Source organism: Babylonia areolata, chromosome 1 (genome assembly GCF_041734735.1).
Source record: "Babylonia areolata isolate BAREFJ2019XMU chromosome 1, ASM4173473v1, whole genome shotgun sequence".
Classification (NCBI taxonomy): Eukaryota; Metazoa; Mollusca; class Gastropoda; order Neogastropoda; family Buccinidae; genus Babylonia; species Babylonia areolata.
The window spans coordinates 61,997,596-62,018,275 of NC_134876.1; the positions used below are offsets into that span (position 1 = coordinate 61,997,596).

The following is a 20,680-nucleotide window of genomic DNA, read 5'->3' on the forward strand; positions in this document are numbered from 1 at the left end:
GCTGGTCAAGCATCTGCCTAGCAGATGTGGTGTAGTGTATATGAATTTGTTTGAAAACAGTGATGCCTCCTTGAGTAACTGAAACGCACTCCCATTAAATTTTTTAACTGCCAACATGCTGTGCTGCCAGTTGGCTTGATGTTGAACATGAATCATTTTAAAGTAGATACATTTTGCTGAGATGTTTGCTGAAATAAATTCCAGAAAATTCATGCTCATAATCTTAGTCATACTTCACAAACATTTAAGCATAATAGAAAAAAAGAATACAATTATGCTGCTCTCATCATTAACAGTGTAAAAAATAAATCTTTATATTATGCAACTAACACACAATCCTGCCGCTAGACGCACCCATGATCAAAGACGCCCACCAATTTGGTTACAAAACACACAGAGAGAACTGTGACAGTGCACCTTTGCTTGCTGTCAAACACCCAAACACACTTCACAACCATCCGATGTCCAGCAAGATCAAGGGAGGATGGTTTTTGCGACACCACTGGATCTTGTAACATGGCCATACCAATGTAATATTCTGAAACTGATATTGGCAGATGGTCCAATGTGCTCTCTTATGGTTTGGTTCAAAGCAACATAGCAGTAAGTTAACAGTGTAGTCAAATGGTTATCTGTTCACAGTAAGAATTCCTTGTTGATACCTTTGCTTCCTCCATATTTTGATAGCTAAGTTTTCCCAGTGTACAGATGAATGTGCATGGGATGACAGTAGTTTGTACTGACCAAGATGTGAGGTGATGCTGTGACAAGCCACAGTGTAAAATAAGTGTGTTTTATGTTAGACTTCACAGTCAAGTGAGTGGGAATGTGTGTGAACTGTATACACAAGTGTGGGTGCACTGAAGTGTAATAAAAATAAGACATACACATAAAATAAGACAAAGACACGCACACAGAGTGAGGAAAATGTAAAAAAAAAAAGGGTGACAAGATAAAATAAATTTGCCTCATTCTCCCTCCATCAAAACTATCATTCTGATACAGTGAGAAACTTTTTCTGCCGATGTATTTCACACATATTCACTTCAGATGAAAAGAAATAAACAATGTATCAGTAAGCGTGAACCCAAAATATGCATTGGTCATCAATGAGCACTATGTAGTCCTGGCATGATTAATTGAAGGCATCTTGAAACACACAAGTCACACAGCTGCATGCATACACATGAATTTGACCCTATTCATTTATTGCAAACTCTTCACACAATGATCATAAAGATGCCAATGTCTGCCGGAACAATATTTTCTTGTTTTGTTTAAACAGAAATTCCATATTAAAAGATATTTAAAAGTCCATAAACAAAAAAACAAACAAAAAAAATTTAGCTTTTTTGAATACCCTTAACAGAAGTGCTCTTAAGAAGACCACAAAAAATGCCTTTCCACTTTCGTGGTGGACACAAAATAAGTGAAAAGCACTTACTCAGTGTTCATCTCTTCATTTCATCTCCTGGCCTCATTATTTGTTAATTTCCACTTATTCAGAGTGTTTGGAAGTCAAGCTTCAATCTCAGCTTGAAGACAGCATTTTATTCAACTGTTTTATTAATTGTTGCTGGTCTGCCTTCTACTCCCCACACAACAGAAACAAGCACTGAAGCAGTGTATCTGCTTACCTGTTTGTTGTCATTGTCAGACCTACTGCCTCTGCACACCCTGTCACACCTTGTTGCTAGTCTGCCTTCCACTCCCCACACAACAGAAAAAAGCACTGAAGCAGTGTATCTGTTTGCCATTGTCAGACCTACTGCCTCTGCACACCCTGTCGCACCTTGTTGCTAGTCTGCCTTCCACTCCCCACACAACAGAAACGAGCACTGAAGCAGTGTATTTGCTTGCCTGTTTGCTGTTGTCAGACCTACCGCCTCTGCACACCCTGTCACACTTTCTCCCAAGTCTTTCACTTTTGAACTGACTCCTCTCTTTACTCAACAGCTGAAATCTGTGTTCATCTGTGTGACTGTCTCACAATCTACGCCCCCGCATTAACATACTTTGGCATCAAATTACAAAGCAGCATTTTGTTTAAAAAAAAAAAAGAAACAAGAATAAAGAATTAAGTTCCACTTTCTCTCCCAGGGCATTGTTTCTAGACATATGGAGGAATACATCCCCTGGACCCCTGCTCAATGTCCAGCATTTTAAAATTTTGAGTTGCATTTTCTTTCTGCTGTTCTATATTCCGGAGGTGAAAAAAAAAAAATTAACATGCGATATTTTGTGTGGATTTTTTTGATATTTTTAAAGGATTCCTTCTTAAAAAAATCCTTAAAAAAACCCAACCATGTGACTGTTTGCTTTTTCTTTTTGGGTGAAGTACTTTTAACAACACTTGAACAGCACCAGTAAAGATCCAGACATTAAATATGGACTGTCTTAAGTCACTAATCAATGTAAACAAACTAAAATCATGTGCCAAATGGTCCACATTTCACCGAAACTGGTCCTGTGGTAAGCAAATCACTGTCCACAGATGACAGATGCATTCACACACCACATGTACACTCAGAACACTGTTCCCCATACACCACCCCCTTCCCCCCAGGTCTTTGTAAATAATTATACAAGAAGTTCTTTATATAGCAAGTCAGTAAAAACAGTTTAACTGTAATGGTACATAACTACTCAAACACAACCAGGAAGTGTAAGCCATGCTCACCTTTGTTGTCATAAATGCACCAAAAGTCTCACACTCGTTGCCATAAATACACTAAAAAGAACAAATTCATAAAATGCGCCTGAGCATACTCATGATAGTCATAGCTTACTACACTGGCACAACACAAATCACTTTTAATACAGTGAAATCATTCCCTCTTACAACAGTGTTATGCTACATCTCAGATTCACTGACAACATAAAACACCAGTCAGAATGACTACAAATTCAAGCACCTTTCACATAATTTAACAAAGTTATTAAAAAGACAATGTCAAAATCTGATTAACATTTATTTGTTCGAGGTAAATCTTTTACTACTTTCCAATGCGGTACTGAAATATATTGCTAAAGAAAGAATGATGAAAACATTTAACATACACAGCTGAATGAACACAATATAAACCCAGCCCAGACATAATATGTCAGACCAAAAAGACCTGAAGAGAAACACCTCTGAGATTTCAAATGAAGAAACACAATAGTTTCATTTTGAAGATATGCATGTAAAGACAATGATATGAAAGGAAACAAGGAACATGCAGACATGAAAGTAAGAAAAAAACAGCTGTGTCCAATCACTGCATTCCTTCAGGTTTCTTTCCTCCATGGAACTCCTCGATGCACAGGTGACAGCTCCAGTTGCCTGGAAAACAAAGAATCATGCTTTTGTTACACAACATATCCCCACAGAAATTAATTCCATTTAATCTATTTCAATTTTTTCACACTTGATTTCTCACCTTAAATTGTTAACCTTAAAAGGTGGTTGTTTTTTTTACCCCTAATTATGAGTAGCTCATTTAACCTACAATAATCAGTTCATATTGGTCGTCATAGCTTGCTATTATAGGTTTTCTTTAGTTCCAAATTCAAGACAACAGATTATGCAAGTATTTTTAAAAAATCTAATAATTCACATAAAAGAAAACTGGTTTTCAGTCCATCAATCTGGGATCAGGTCTAAACATGGTCATTCTTTTTATTCTTTTTTTTTTTTAACATCAATTAACCCCTAGGCTGCCTATATGATGAGATAACTCGTCATGGAAAGCATGTACGCTTTGCTGCCACAATGACGAGATAACTCGTTATCGAATTCTGACTTTTCCCTGCTTTGCATTCAGTTCGTTGACAAAAATGCTGGTAGCTTTAGCTTGGGGAATCTTTCTTGATTCTATTCATAGCTAGAAACACCATCTGCATCATAAGGCAGTCCTTTGTTTGAACATTTTGGTTGGGTTACTGGCTGCAGTCTTTGCCTGGCTCCTCTCCTCACTCGCTCAACAAAATGTCGGACTGACTCCGTGCTCAAGACATGCGATCGTGGCGAACTAAATCAACCAAGATAACTTTCTTTAGCTGATGCTCAGAAAGAATTGAAGCATAAATTCAAAGGAGAAGACAGTGGTGAACATCTATAGGGCAATTTGATAGAAAATAAAGGGAGCAATCAAGAGAGCGGCCAAGATACGACTATCAGCTCTAGCAGACGACAGAAGTCACCGAATTTTTAGCAGGGCAAAGTGTGAGCTATTTTCTTGGCACTCAGCCAACGCGGTCTGATGAAAACTGGATGAAGTGACCGTGTGAGAGGGGTGAAAAGGAGGGGTGGGTGGGGTGGTGGAGACTGAGGGGGCGTGGCCTCACATCCATATTATCACTTGCAGAAGTCACAATGCATTATGTATCTATTTCTTTTTCAGTTTTTTATATTGTGGTTGTTCTAGTATGATTTTGTGTGTGCAGATATCCATTTGTCCAGAAAATATGTTATTTTAGTGCAAATTACCTGACTAATGTTTGTAATGAACAAGTTGAAAATGTGACAAAAAACAAAACACCAATTTCAAAACAACAGCATGTCACTAAAAATATATAAAATGGGAAAACATCATGTGTTTTGTATTCTTTATTCATTTACCTTTCAGAAAATATATACTTTTATGGGTCTTTCTCCAATAACAAAGAGCACAAAATTTTTTGAAAATTTATACCCTTTTTTTGTGAAAAAACCCTGGCAAACAGATTTCACTCAAATCTTATTTTCCTGGCAGCGAAAGGGTTAAGCCTTCTTTGTCATTGTCAGTCTCAGTAAATATCTGCAAACAGTGGAACCATAATCAGATTGTTAATGACCGATTTAACAGACCAAGATCAACCATAGAACTGTGCTACCTGACCACCTGTTTCTGTTAACAACTCGACAAACCCGAGCTGCAGAATCACAACTGGTTTAAATTTTCTTGGCAATTAAAACTTATGATGATTACATTGCAGATGCTATTTTCACCTGAACAAAGGTTTCCAGACAGTACTACATGCATATCTCAGAATGCATTCTATCACTAAAGTCCCAGTAGGTTGCAGTCAGTGGTGAATTAAGCAAGCATGTTTCATTTTCGAAGTCATTTTCATTTTAACAGTAGGTTGGATGCCTACTGCAGTAGAGTAATCACAGAGCAGGAGTCAAAATAGTGTTGAAATATGAAAGCATGATCAGTCACAAAATTTGGGGTCAACAAAATATTGCTTGCTAAACATTTTGCCCACAGGTGTAGATTAGTAAAGATGAGTTCTGGTTTTCAAACACTTATATAGAAACTACAATGACAATCTAAAATGGAAGACCATATATTGCTTTTGGTTTTGCTGCATACCTTCTATTGATATAATCTAATTTCTTTCTTTCCTCCTCCTTCAAGTTTTGAGATAAACTAATGAAAGCATTGTATGTTTATGTCGTGCTCAACAGCAGAAATTGTCCATTACCGGTAATGTGCAAAAATTTTACATACTACCAGTAATAGGCACCGACTTTGTGCACTAAAGATGGTGGTTATTATTCATAAATTGTTGTGCTATAGCGTCTTCAAACTCACGCTGGATACACCAATCCATGCTAACAATTGTGATTCAGTATCAGTTTCAAGGTGTCAGAGCGTGTGGACATATTCATATACACAACACCACATCTGTAGTAAAAAAAAAAAATAAAAAAAAAGTAATAAAAAGCAGCAGACTCCTGACCTTTGCATAAACCCAGCACACTGAATGTGCTGACAACTTTGAGAAAGCAATACTGAGAAGGGAAGTCTTCTCAGCTGATTCCATGTTCAGAAAGGTATGTGACATTCCAAAAAAAAAAAAAAAAAATAATAATGGTATTTATATAGCGCTGAATCTTGTGCAGAGACAAATCAAAGTGCTTTCGCACCAGTCATTCACATGCATGCATAACTCTAAAACTGGAGAAACTGAAGACAAGGAAGAGGCAGGGAAGGGAGGCTACTTTGGGAAGAGGTGGGTTTTAAAGCCAGTCTTGAAAGAGCTGAGTGTGGAGACTTGATGAAGTGAAAGAGGAAGATCATTCCAGTTGCAAGGTCCAGAGACAAAGAAAGAACAGCCGCCAGCAGTCGAGTGTTTGAATCTGGGTATGCGTAAACAGAGTGGATCCAAAGCTAATAGTAGTGAGCAAGATGGAGTGTAGAGGTGAAGGCAGCCACAGAGATAGAAAGGGGCAGATTTGTGAATACATTTACAACATAGAGTGCTGATCTTGTACTTTATTCTGTGTGAGACAAGGAGCCAGTGGAGATGTTGCAAAAGAGGAGTGATGTGCTCAGATCTTTTCTTTCTGAGGACGAGTCGGGCAGCAGAGTTTTGCATGCGCTGAAGAGACTGAATGGATGAAGCAGGCAAGCCAGACAATAGTTACAGTAGTCAAGGCGAGAGAGAATGAGAGAAACGACAAGTCTAGATGTTGAGTCAACAGATATTTCCGGATGGAACTGATGCGCCGCAATTGACAGTAAAAGGATTGACATGTCTGACCGATAAATATTTGCATGGACAGTGTGTTGTCAAGGACAACGCCGAGGTTCCTGACTGAACTGGAAAGAGGGATGGATGTACTGCCAAGTTTGATTTTGTCTGTTGTGAAAAAAATGACTAGGATATCACAATCACTTCTATCTTCACTACTTCTCTTTTCTTTTTTAATGGTGAAGGGTAATAATATTCTAAATACATAACTAATATCTCTTGCAGATCCAAGCTCACAATGCCGAAAGAATCATGAGACAAAGTCTGTCAGCTGACTTTGATATCTCTTACGCACTATGTGCTGACTACCAGTAATGTGCAACACTGAAAGCTTGTCCTTTAACGGCAATGTGCAAAACTTTGCCCATAACTAGTAACGCACACAGACATATTTCCATTGCATAGTGAAGACAGTAAAGTGCCATATGTTGTAAAAACCAACTTCTCATTTTGTATGGAAAAATATTCTGCATGTGTGAGTATGAAAGTCTGTGTGCATGTACAAAAATATGATAAATACGTTCAAGCATGTTTGTATTTATGCATGTGTGTGTATTTGTATCCTCAGTCATCACTTGCATTATTCAGGTAAAATTCAAGCTTCCTGTGTTATGCTTTTTCCTTTTCTCCTGCTTGAAAGTACTGACTAGGGTGGGGGTTTTTTTTGTTTGTTTTTTTTTTACTGCACAGGAAGTGCCTTCGGCTGGTCTGTCTTAACAGTTTTTCATTAACTTGTTAGTTTACTTACTTGACATACACATGTCCTCAGTCTTTTGTTCTCTTTTTGTTGTTGTTAGGGTTTTTTTCTGTTTGTTTTATTTGTTTTTCTGTTTCAGCGGTTGCTGCTGCTACTGTTTGTTTTATTGTTTGGACATCACTGTTTCTGCTGTTTTGTTTTTTCTTTTTTGTGTGTGTTTTTTTGCTTTCTTATCTCTAAAATTAAACCTCTCTCACACAATAAATAAATCAAATGGCAATATGTCAAGATTTTCTGTCAGAATTACAAAAAGTTTGGGTCACTGAGAGAAGGGGCTCTTTCTACAGTATTAATGCTATTGGGGGGTTCTACTGTGCAGTTTTATGGTGAATATCAGAGGTGTGTGTGGGGGGCTTGGGGGGGAGAAAAAATCAATTATAAATTATATATATATGTCTCACCTTCTGGTGGTTCAGTCAGTGGTGGTTTCAGACAGTACATGTGATAGCCACGGTCACAGTCATCACAAAACAGTAGCTGGTCCTGCAACACAATCCATAAATTTCAGAAAAAAAAGAAGTAAATACATAAATGGAAATAATCCATGCACTCATGAGAACATATGCTTAAAGGCACTCGGAGAAAGAAAATAGAAAGTAGAAAAATATTTAAACATAAAATTTGTCAAAAAAACTGATGATTTATTTTCTTTTTTTAATTGGCAAATATGATGCATGGTGTATTTCATCATGACAATCTTTCAAACCTCAAGATCTACACTTTGCAAGTGACCCCCTCCCTCCCTTCCCATACACACACATGCACACACACATACACAAAACAAATAATACAAAGAAATGTAATCCATAGCACAATACTTTAGTCTCCTCCTAATGACATGAAAACATCTTTTTTCAGTGGGGATTTTCTATGTCCAGGAACATAAAATTGAAACTGTCTGAAGAAAAACACATTTCCAGTTAAAGGCCAACTAAATAACGAAGACCTCTGAGGCAAGCTATTCCACAGCATTCTGGTGATTCTTTAATTGCATCTTTTAATGCAATTCTCCACCATTTATAGACTACGTCAATTTCTTTATCAGTCATCCTCATCTAATCATTCTAAGCTTCTTTAGCCCCTCTGAGCTTTCTTGTGCTGAATGCATAGTCTGAGCTCACTCAATGTTCTGTGTTCCCCACAGGCTTTTCTATTTCTCCAGGGAGATTAAATTTAGAGCCAGCCCTCTGATCATCAGTTATGATTTTTCAGAGTCCCAACTGTATGCATTTGTAGTGTTTATATGGAAATAATTGTACTTTTTGTGCATCATTTAAAAAAAGAAAGAAAAAAGTCCCCTACTGTTCTATTGTTGTCCCATAGACTAGAGCATTATATTTTTTCGGGGAGTGGACAGATTACTTAGCAACCGTTCATGTCCTCAAAAACATTATTTCGCAGAATCCCACATTGTTGTGTCACAGTACATGGTTCAACACTGGTCTGTCTATAATACAGCCTGTAAAACAATTATAGCAACACACCAATTCTTGATTAGAAAAAAAAAAAAAAATGTGTGTGTGTGTGTGTGTGTGTGAAGCAAAGTAAAACATAATCAAAAACTTACATCATTGTCTGAAGTTCCACACAGCCCACATGATTTGCACTCGATGCACTGCCATGGATACTTCTTCACGGAGATTATCATGTTGTCAGTAAACTGCAGACAGGAAGGATGTCCTGCACACACACAAGATTTTTTGGGACACTCAGTATCAAATACCAGAAGATCTACTACAGGCATACCAACATCATTCTTAGTGTCACAGCTGTAAACCATTCCTAGCAATATACATTTTTTATTTTATTATCATTATTCTAAGCGATATTTTTAAAGCATGTATCAGTACAGCACCACATGCTTTGTGTCATATAATATCCACATGAAATAAATCCACATTTACAAGATAAACTACAACACTGAAGACCTAAATCACCAGTTATGAGAATTTCAAAAAACGTGGCTCTGTATTTTTGCTTCACTGGCAGGAATGAGAAATTCAAACTGTCACAGTCATGTAGAACAAAACTTATTTTAATAAAAACATACCAGCTAACATTAAATACAAAAACACCTGAAGTTGATATTTTACTTGAGTAAAAAAAGAAGAAAAAACCCCATCTAAAACTGTCATTTCACTTTGCTGGTTACAAGGTTTAAAATCAGAAATAAGTACAACTTTTGATGCTCCCCACCCTTAAATAAATAAGTAACATTAATAAATAAAAAAACACCAAGGAAAGTTAACAATTCTTACCGGCGAATGCAGAGCAACAAGTCAGTGTACATGAATGCATTTGATGAGCATAGACTTCAGTGACTTTTGAGTACACAAGACAGTGGAAGCAAAAATTTTTATTTACATCTTGTTCTGCCATGTTTGAACAATTATATATGCATAACTACCTCATTTATATTTCTTTTGTTCTTATAAATATCAAATAAATCTAAATCTAAATATATATAAAAACCTACCAGAACGTCCACAATCACTGCAGGAGACCAACTCTTCCGCTTGGTGGGTTTTCTTATTCTCATAAGAATCCCCAAGACAAAAGTCACAATAGCTGTTAGCAGAGATCTTGGGTTCCACTGCTGTAGAGACAACGGCAGATGTGGTTGTAGAGGTGGATGGGGCTGGCTTGCCTGTCAAGGGCACGAATACATATCAAGCACAGAAATAAGCAGTTAGTGTGTTTGTGAATTATGGCTAGGTCAGGACACTGATTGATAATTCTGAATGAAGCTGAAAGACTGCTGTTTACTCTGCCAAGCAATGGGCGCAATAACCGAGCGGTTAAAGCATTGGACTTTCAATATGAAGGTCCCGATTCAAATCTCGGTAACATCACCTGGTGCGTAAAGGGTGGAGATTTTTCTGATCTTCCAGGTCAACATATGTGCAGACCTGCTTGTGCCTGAACCCCCTTCGCGTGTATACACGAGCAGAAGATTAAATACCCATGTTAAAGATCCTGTAATCCATGTCAGCATTCGGAGGATTATGGAAACAAGAACATACCCAGCATGCACACCCTGGAAAATGGAGTATGGCCGCCTACATGGCAGGGTAAAAACGGTCATGCACGTAAAAGCCCACTTGTGCATACGAGTGAACGTGGGACTTGTAGCCCATGAACAAAGAAGAAGAAGACCCTGCCAAGCATTACCATAGCTATATCATAGGCTGTGTGTGAGGATAGCTGTTTAAAGTGTGCAGTTTTGGTGCATGAATTGTGTTGAGTGAAGCGTGTCCACACTGAGCTGCATTATGCAGAATTCCGCTCTTTATAAAAATGATTTATCATGCATCGATGTTATCATGCATCAACGGAGCACTTTATAAATACAATTATCAATATTTCAATCAAATCAGATTCACTTCCCAATCAATTATATTTCTTCCTTCAGAAGAAAGTATATAATCATAAGCAGTTACTCAGTGCATACTGTGTATATTGCTCTATCTGCTGAAGACATGCCTGGCCCTATAAATTTTGCTTGAAGCATGGACTACAAAGTAATGAATACAGCATGATTATCAGTACAAAGAGTGTGTGGAACACACAATGGCAATCTTCTTCTGCAAATGGGAATCTTCTTCTGCAGTTGGGATCTTCTTCTGCACTTGGGAATCATCTTCTGCACTTGGGAGGCAGCAACTTGCATTTTCATACCTTTCCATAAGTGGGGTTTAATATGTAACCCTGCCATTTAGGCATCCATTCTCCCTGAACAGTTGGGAGACCAAGGCATTTTCATTGCATTGCCACCAACCTGTTTTTCCAACATTCCTCTTGTATCTGCATTTCCTTATCCACGTAAAAACTCATACTCTCACTGGTACACAATAAAATTTTGTGCTATGAACTGTCCAAAATATTTTATTTCTCTCCACAATGATGGAGGCACACAGTTGCTTTCTGTTTTAAACTTCTCATTTCATCCAAGCTTGCTAGTTCCCAAATCTCTCATTCCACACAACTTAAAACTTGGAGTATACCATTTCCCTGTTCCCGCTCTTTCGTACTACGACCGGCGCGAGCTGGTGGCTTGGGAGAAGGTGCGCAAGCCTCCTCATCCATCAGACCATTGTGAAAATGAGTGTAGTGGTAAGCTAGGCCTGGGCGTGTCTTGTAGCGAGCGCCACAAACTGAAATAGAAGTACGAGCCCATCTTCCTGCACACAAACTTGTGCATCCTGCTTAGTGCTGTGAATCAACACTAACCACAAAGGAAAGCTATAGCCCCTGTTGTTACCTAGTATGTTCCTCAAGCAAATGCTCATATACTCATGTTTTCACAAGCAGGCATAAAAAGAGAGCCAAGGCCTTCAAGACTCACGGTGTGATACGCATTTCATCTAACACAGCAAACATGGATTCAGAGGGGGAAAAAAAAGGGGGACTCTACAAAGCAAATTTATGATCTTCAGTTTTTCTTCACATTATTGTGACCTGATCTTTGACCTTGACTTTTAAAAATGCTCTTGTTTTGTCCATAACTAATCACTTTACCAGGCTCAGATTTAAAAAAAAAAATCAAAAAAAATCTGTAAGCTTTTTCCATGCTATATATGAAACCAAGAACTTTGCAACCTGAATTTGACTCTCCAGAGGGTTTCATTCTTACCATGTCCAATTAGTGTACCAAGTTGGATAACGTTTTTCCAACAGATACTATATGTAGTGCTTTGTCCTTGACCTTTCACCTTAAATTTTACAGATGATCAAGCTGTCAGCGTAGCAAGTCATTCCATCATGTTTGATGAAAATTGAATGTAAGACGCATATCCAATCCAGTTTTTCCTATCTTGTGAAGTGATCTTGGTATTCACAATTACACCATCAGTGCACTTCTGGCTGTGCCAAGTGATGACCGTGACCTAAAAATTCACACAAAAGTCTTATTCATAATAAAAAAAACCTACCTTACCTGGTTCTTGTACCACTTGCAGTAGCCTAAAAAATGCCAAAAGTTTACCATGGATACGCATACACAAAGACCAAAGGACAGACAACTGTGACTGGATGATTACACAGACTCACTTTTTCACACACGTGAGTCAACAATAAGAGTGCTCTTAATTAACAAAATTCATCATCAGAATCTACTGAAATCAGAATCTCTAAAATAGGTGTCTGATCATCTGGCTGTGGTACAAAAGTATTCTACAGGTTTTTTTCACTACATAAGTTACAAGTTCAAACCCTCTTAAGGAAACTATTGTGGGATCCTTTTTCTAATCCCAGACAGTACCTGCACAGAATTAAATATGTTATGGGCTCAAAAGTAAGACAGACCACAGCAGAGTATCAAACACATTACAGATGTGCCTTTGAGAGAGTACAATACTTTACAAGTAACTCTGCCTGGCTCAGAATTTTTCAATCCTGACTGACACAAGAATGCATTATAAAAGAAGGAATACAGCCCTGCCATGCAGTCTCAAACCATACTGAATCTCAGTTTCAGCAGTATATCCATCCTCAGCAATAAATATGAATATTCATCATATTTATGCCCTGCTCTCATGGCAGTCGTCTGTTTCTATGCCTGTGATATGTCACTGGGTAGTATGGTCTTCACTGTCATCAGATGTATGTGGACCGTCATTCAGAATACATCAAACATCTCCACATAAGAGGTGATATTAACCAAGTCATATAAACAACAACAAAATATTGCTGTCAGTAGAATTACAAGGTTTCATAGGTGGTATACTGCATATGTAAGGCTGAAGTGGTAGTAAAAATGTAACACATGCATACACACACTCACAAACACATGCGCACACACACACTCTTTCACATGCACATACATACATATATAACATTACATTACATATACCATCTTTCAACTTCAACTAATCAAAATGATCTAAAATGAGAGAAAAAAAAACTCAACTAACCTTCACATACGTATGGCTTTTCCTTGTCTTCAGCATTAGGATCCTTTTCAATCTTTTTGCGACCACGGCTGCTCTGAATTTGATAACAATCAGCAGAAAAACATGAAATATTGATCACCAAAAACACGAAGCAGACAGATATAAATTCATGTCAACATCATTACTGACACAACTACTTATGACAATCATTACCCTTGAAAAATTCACATAGTTTTATGTTGCTGCAAGCTCAACTATGAGATGATTCAGAGATTTTTTTTTTCCAATACAAAAAAGTGATATGGCAAGCTTTTTGCAGTTTAACTGCATTCAAAATATGTATTTGTTCTGCTCTGTTATGATTAAGTAACAGGAATCATCTCTGCCAGAAATAATACTTCAGTAGATAAGCTCAATAGCATTCATAAAACAAAGGAAGCAACAGAGAAAATGACAGAAAATGTACAGCTATTTTGTGTGTGAAAGCATGACTTTATGTGTGGCATATGTGAGCAAGAATACATCCCCTCTACATGCCTCAGCAGTTTCATACAAGAATGTATTAAAAACATACTGATTTCAACACCACACAACACAAATCAACTAATCCACTCCAGTTGCTCTTTCTCCTAAAACATGCATGCAAACATGCTCATAACCTTCACAGCAGAAGTTTCTTCCTCATGACTTAAATAAATACTATTCCTGATGATAGTGTAAGTATAAAAAACCAAACCATCAAGCAATCATTTGACAGGAATGTCCTGAGGCTCACAACTACGATTACAACTGCTCCAACCTTCACAGATTCTTTTTTCCTTCTCTTGCGTCCCTTGAGTTGATCCTCATAGTCACTGATGTCTGACTGGTCATCCACCATTTCACCAGCATCTGGTGGCTCTCCTATTCCCTCCAGGTCATCGTACCACTGGTCCTGGCCTTCCAGTTTCTCATCATAGAAGTCTTCCCTGTGAGCTGGATTCTCCACAGCATTGATCTGATGCATATCTGTCCAAAGAGCAAAAAGCATGAATTGCAAAGAAAAGCACACTTATAAACCGGCATAAGCATTTTCAAACATCCATTGCTCAGTCAAATGCACACAATCTCACAAATGCACACACACACACACACACACAGAGTCATTCATTCATTCACACATATAAACACACACACACAGTCTTTCTCTTACAGTCCTAATATATCAAATACACACACAAACACACGGTCACACATACACACACACACACATACACAAAGGCAAATGAATGTCACGTTAACCCCTAGGCTGCCTGTAAGACGAGGTAACTCATCAGCGCAGTTGTATATACTTCGCTGCCAGATAACTCATCAACAAATAATTAGAGCTGAGACTTTTGGGGGCTTTTAGAAGATTTAAATGCTGCATATTACATTTAAAGTCATATGATCACACAGGATCAAAACTAATCTTCAATGGCTTCTTTTTATTTCATATTCCTGAAAAACTGCACAGTGTGTTTTGTAGTGGTCATGACAGGCATAGTCTGCCAGAAGCAGAGATGGTCATTATGTCCACTGATTTTTCAATTGTGAAGTGCTTGCAATCCCTTGCAATACTTTAACAGTTTAAGTGCTTCAGTAACATATCCAATATTAGAGAAAAAGTCTAAGAAAAGCACTACAGCAGCATTTTATTTTTGTAGTATGGCAGTGTGAATAGGGAAGTGCAGTAGAGGTTACTGCAAAACCTGCCATATTAAAAAATTCAGTCATATATCTCAAGAGGCTATGATACAAAGGTAACTGGAAAAGATTAAAACAAAGTACTAAAACTGACAGAGCACACCGACAGGGCTCAAATCTTTGTATAAAAGTTGTTACTACCACTAAAATACTCATCATACTGCCATATCAAATATTCAGAAAACTTCCTACACAGAATATTCTTTCATCTCCATGACTTATGAGTCATGTACAAAATTTGTTTTTCCAGAAGAATCATGGTTACAATCTCCCATCCCCAATCAAACATGCAAAGCCATTAAAACAAAAACAAACAAAATGTGTGTGCATGTGCAAGCGTACATGCATGTGTGTGAGGTGCGTGTGTGTGTGTGTGGAGGGGGTGGGGTGGGGCACATGCATTTGCATACCTACCTGCTTCACCAGTTTCAATGTCTCCACCCTTTGCAAAACTGATGTCATATGCAAAGAAAGATTTCTTCTTTTTCTTCCATCTCTTCATTGGAAATGAGTACAGCTGCCCAAAACTATTTCCTGTAAACCAACAAGAATAACTTTCAAATTTCAAAATACTATTAATTTCTACACCGATGCTTAAAATGCTGGCATCTATGATGGCCACTGGCATCGTATTCCTCTCTCCTAACAAAACAGACAAATGAAATTAGTCTTATCATCTATTCTGCCTAATTCAGTGAAAGACAGAATCATTTCCCTAAAATCCTAATTCTTTGTGTTCACATTCTGTGTTGGACAACAGCATACCACCATATCTGTTCTGCTCTGTTTCCAGAGTATTCTTGTGAACACACTTCAGTGGATCAACTTTTTTTTGCTTATGAGCCATTGTAATGCAATGAATATTAAATTATATCATGCTGCATACAATTTTGTCCAATTACTTTCACAATATTACCTCAATATTTTACATTCTGCAAGTATGGCCGTGTGATCTGAGTATTCCTGACAAAAGCAGCGCTGTGAGAATTATTATAAAATACAGTTGCTTATGTCTTAAAAGTGTAACAATCTATGCACTGCATTACCAATATAAACATCTTGTGGCTATATAAGGTATACTCATTATGTTCAATATATATTCAGCATCACAGCATTTGTCGTAACATAAAATAAGCCCCTCTCCCCCTTCCTAAATAGATAGAATGTTTATGCGAACACACAAACATTACAGCACAAAAAAAGAGTTGAAAAAACACAAAGTAAAGAAAACAAATACAAAAAAAATACTTCTGCTGAGCCTGTTCCAATAATTATTACAAAATACTGACTCAATATAATTCAGTCATATATTTTTAAACTTTATCTAATAGTTGCAAAAATTACCTGTATTGCGGTAACGATATGGATGAAAGAGGTCAGAATGGTTCTGTGCGACACCAGTGTGTGAATCTATGAATGGTAGTCTTTGCTTCCTTTCAATGGACATGCGCATGTTGAAGTTACCAGCTTGCTCGATGGCATCTTTATAGAACTGCTCACTTCCAATGCTGGAAAAAAAAGTATATACATATAATATATACATGGAACTTTACACAGATAGCAAATCAATATTTTGCTCTTTCTTCCACAAACTGATCAAGTACATGTAGTACTAGTCTACCAATTGATGAAATGCCTGATGGAATGGAAAATAACAACTATAACTATATTCCTAGTTGGGCAGTCTATGTTATATACAGACTATAACTATATTCCTACTTCGGCAGTCTATATCATATACATATGAATCTTAGACAAAGTATAGTCTGCTTTCCACGATTAAAAACACAGATATTGTCCCAATTCTCATGTCTATTCCCATTAACTGCTGGTAACTAGAATGCTTGTCAGTTAATTCCAGTCACTTCATTAAGATTCAGCTTTGGGTAATTAATGATACCAGTCAAGGGGTTAAATCTTTTTTTAAACTAAAAATGGCAATGTCAGTTTCTTTTTGCATTATACTTTCATCAGTGATTGTTCACAAAGCACAAAGAATCAAAAGATGTCTGGAATAATCTGTGTTTTAAGATGGTTAGTCATGCATGACAATGTCTTCTCCATCTGTCTTAATCATGTGTTGAGGTCTGTTATTTTTCATTCAGTGACAAATTCACAAAGAGACCTACTAGTACACCCACATGAAATAGTAAAATAAATGGAGAGATTGAGAAGAGCATATGCTTTGACTGATACACACGCACACCTGCATGCAAACGCGTGCAAAAACACGCAATGTATAGAGAAATCAGTTACTTGTCCCACATAATTCAAATATATATATATATATATATATATATATATATATCATAAACCTGTTGTCTGATGACCAAAGAAATGAATTTTTAACTGTGGGGAGCTATTAGACAGAGAAGATCACGCACAACACAAATCCTACAAATAATCAAAGACATTACAAAAATGACAGATATGGGTAAACCTATAGTCATAATTCATTTAGACTTTAGAAAAGCCTTTGCCACTGTACCACATCAAAGACTTTTATTTAAAATAAGCTTCATATGTTATCACTGGAAACATACTGAACTGGACAAAAAAATTCTTGTCAGAAAGGACAAAGGTAGTTAAAATTGAAGAAAAGAAGTCAACTAATGAAAATGTTTTCGCAGTATTCCACAAGGTAGCATACTTGGCCCTGTGCTTTTAACAATTTGTTTTTCTATAAATACATAAATGACCTCTCTGAACGTATAGAAAGCACACACAAAATATTTGCAGATGATACTGAACTTTACGGCAATGCACAAAATAATACAACACTACAAAAGTACTTATATAAGTTACAGGAATGGTCTGCTAGATGTAATCTATATTCTAATGTATCAAAGTGTAAAGTAATGCATGAGTGAAAAAATCCAGAAACCAAATACCATATAATAGAAGACACCACACAGAAATGCCAAAGTGAGAAAGACCTTGTCATAACCTTCAATAATAAATTATTATTTGACATACATATACAGAATACAATAAATAAAACCAACCAGATGATAGGAGTAATGAAGAGAACATTTCCCTATTTAGATGAATTTCTTAAACTATATAAAGCATTGGTTAGATCATAAGTAGAATATGCTAATATTGTGTGGCACCCATACCTCAAGAGACAATCAAAAGCTGTAGAAAGACTACAAAGAAGAGCAAGTAAGTTATTAAAAGAATGCAAATCTATGAGCTATCAACAGACTTACATTGCGTTACAAGTTACAACTTACATACTTAAATCTTAAAGGGTAGAAAGCTCAGATGAGATTTAATAGAAACTTGCAAAATTTCATATTGCTATAATGAAGTCAATGTAAATAATATTTTCATAATGTCAGATTATGAGAGTACAAGAAATTCAATGATGAAAATTTGTAAGGAGCACTGTAATACTAACCTTAGGAAAAATTCATTTGTTAATAGAATTGCACAAATATGGAATGCACTACCAATCAAACTTAAACTTGCACAAAATACTAATGTGTTCAAAAATCTCCTTGACAGGAACATCAATTTAAAAGAAAAAATTCTTTGAGTTTGATGAATGAATTGCACAATGAATGAAAACATGTGTATCCCACAATTATAAAGAGACAGATACTGAAGAGGACATAAAAAGGCCCTGAGGCCTAGGCAGTCAAACTGCCAGTCCCTACACTATTATTACAACTATCTCTGGCTCTACTTGTGGTGTGGTTTATATTACAGTTATCACTGTGCAGTTCTGAATTCATCATTGCTGAGTACACAAGAGACCATCATTATTAATAGCTTATTATTATTATTTTTATTTTTTGCAACTGTGTAAGTTGGGGAAAATATTGTCCTCATACTTATAGCTTGTAGACAAAATAATGACCATCTCCCACTAATCTGGGTAGATCTACAGGGTCAGTGACAGACTTTCAGATCCGGGTTTCAGCCGATCTTTTTTGTTCTCTATCGACTTCAACCGCCTTTGTTCACACGATGGCGTTCGTGCCGTTTTGGTTTGGCTGCAGGATTTGCAGCATTCTAGTAATCGTAATATCATGATATAGCATATTGATCAATACGCTTTGAAGACTGAAATATCTACTGCAGTTTTGTGATTTTATCATACGTTTTGTAAACGACGGTGATGCCGGTATTTTTCCCAACTAAATAAAAGAAAAGAAGTAAAATCAGATTATCACGAAGCTTGTACGTTCAGTCGCGAACGAATACAGTATGTTTTCCAGATAGATAAACCTGTCGCGAGTATCTGCATCGAATGTGACACTGTTAATGACACTGGCCTGTGTCAAAAACAAACAACAAGCAAACCCAGCCTTGCCTTCGCAAAAAGGCTTTGGTGTCCAACTGAACTGCCGCCATCTTACTGCCATTTCAGCCTCCACATGGAGGCGTGCGCGTCAAATTGCTGGACTATTTTTAGTAACTTTATGAATGAAGAAAATACCCATCGATCGATATGCTTTTGTTTGTTTGTTTGAATTAGTGTCAGTTGCGCGCCTATCACTGTTCCGGGAATGCAGATGTCTGTCGGACGTATTTGTCGCGGTGACATTTCGCAAACCGCTGGACAGCCAACTCGTCTTTCGAGATGACGTCACGCACATTGGTTCCGTTCCGTTCGGTTTTTTGGGGGACGTTTATAAGCCTTTCGGCTTTTTTTTTTTTTTTTTTTTTTGTCCTAGTCTAACAAAAAATATTGATTTGAGTTACGTGTACACTTGCTCAAGAGTACTATTTACTATTTACTTTATTCATAAATGATCTCCCTTGCGAACTAAAGAGTACATGTACAATTTTTGCAGATGACACAAAATTATACAACTCTCCAAAATTCTATCAGGATTTAGAAAAACATTAATAAAATGGTCAGACACATGGAATCTATATTTTAATGCTAAAAAATGTAAAGTACTTCATATTGGGAAATCAAACCCAGAGAAAGAATACATTATGAAAATCGGAGACAAAGAAACTCAGTAAAATTATCAAAATGTGATGAGGAAAAAGACTTGTGTCACATTTGACAAAAATTTATCATTTGACAAACATATGACAAATAGTATAAACAAAGCGAACAGAATGATTGGAATAATAAAAAGAGCATTTACATTTATAGGTAAAGTTACTTTCTTACGGTTCACTGAGTATATAAAACACTGATTAGTTAGACCTATCCTAGAATATGGTAACACTGTATGGTACCCAACGCAAATAAAGCAGTCACAAGACATAGAAAGGGCTCAAAGAAGAGCAACAAAGCTGATCTATAGCATAAAAGATTATTCATATCAAGAAAGATTAAAGTACTTTCAACAACCATCACTTAAAGCAAGAAGAGTAAGACTGAGTACAAAATACTAAATAGGTTTGACGATGTAAACAAAGCATGCTTTTTTTGTACTCCAAAGGTAGACACTACAAGAAACAGTACAGACAAAATATTTAAACAGTATTCCAGAACAAATCTCAGAAAGTTTACATTTAGTAATAGAGTAACGAATTATTGGAACAAATTAACTTGACAAACAATATCAAACGTGCACCTAGTATTAATGCTTTTCAGAACCTCATAGATAAACTACAGTTAGTGACAAAAACGAAATATTAGTTTGATGGATAAAATGACTGAGCTAGTCAACTTGTGTGTGTGTGTGTGTGTGTGTGTGTGTGTGTGTGTGTGTGTGTGTGAGTGATGCCACCACCAACTGTTTCACTGCGGAGCCGTTTCAGTTTCAGTAGCTCAAGGAGGCACGGTCACCGCGTTCGGACAAATCCATATACGCTACACCACATCTGCCAA

General features: G+C 36.9%; 1 protein-coding gene across 1 annotated transcript; it reads right to left on the reverse strand.

Annotated features, from left to right (window-relative positions):
- Positions 1 to 1,010: 1,010 nt before the first annotated feature.
- On the reverse strand, positions 1,011 to 19,356 carry LOC143285051 (zinc finger protein ubi-d4 A-like). Its single transcript, XM_076592241.1, has 10 exons — positions 19,199 to 19,356; positions 16,222 to 16,385; positions 15,292 to 15,411; positions 13,952 to 14,160; positions 13,174 to 13,246; positions 11,266 to 11,415; positions 9,738 to 9,908; positions 8,829 to 8,941; positions 7,663 to 7,744; positions 1,011 to 3,325 (listed from the first exon to the last, which is right to left on the reverse strand). The coding sequence occupies exons 1-10, from the start codon at positions 19,237 to 19,239 to the stop codon at positions 3,258 to 3,260; spliced, it is 1,191 nt and encodes a 396-aa protein (XP_076448356.1). The 5' UTR covers positions 19,240 to 19,356; the 3' UTR covers positions 1,011 to 3,257.
- Positions 19,357 to 20,680: the final 1,324 nt, after the last annotated feature.

Excerpts from the sequence above, each read along its gene's own strand:
- LOC143285051 (XM_076592241.1), bottom strand. The coding sequence starts at position 19,239 with ATGGCGGCAGTTCAGTTGGACACCAAAGCCTTTTTGCGAAG. Across the intron at positions 14,161-15,291 it reads CATTGAAACTGGTGAAGCAG|ATATGCATCAGATCAATGCT; the intron begins GTAGGTATGCAA and ends CTCTTTGGACAG. Across the intron at positions 13,247-13,951 it reads GGAAAAAAGAATCTGTGAAG|AGCAGCCGTGGTCGCAAAAA; the intron begins GTTGGAGCAGTT and ends TATCAAATTCAG.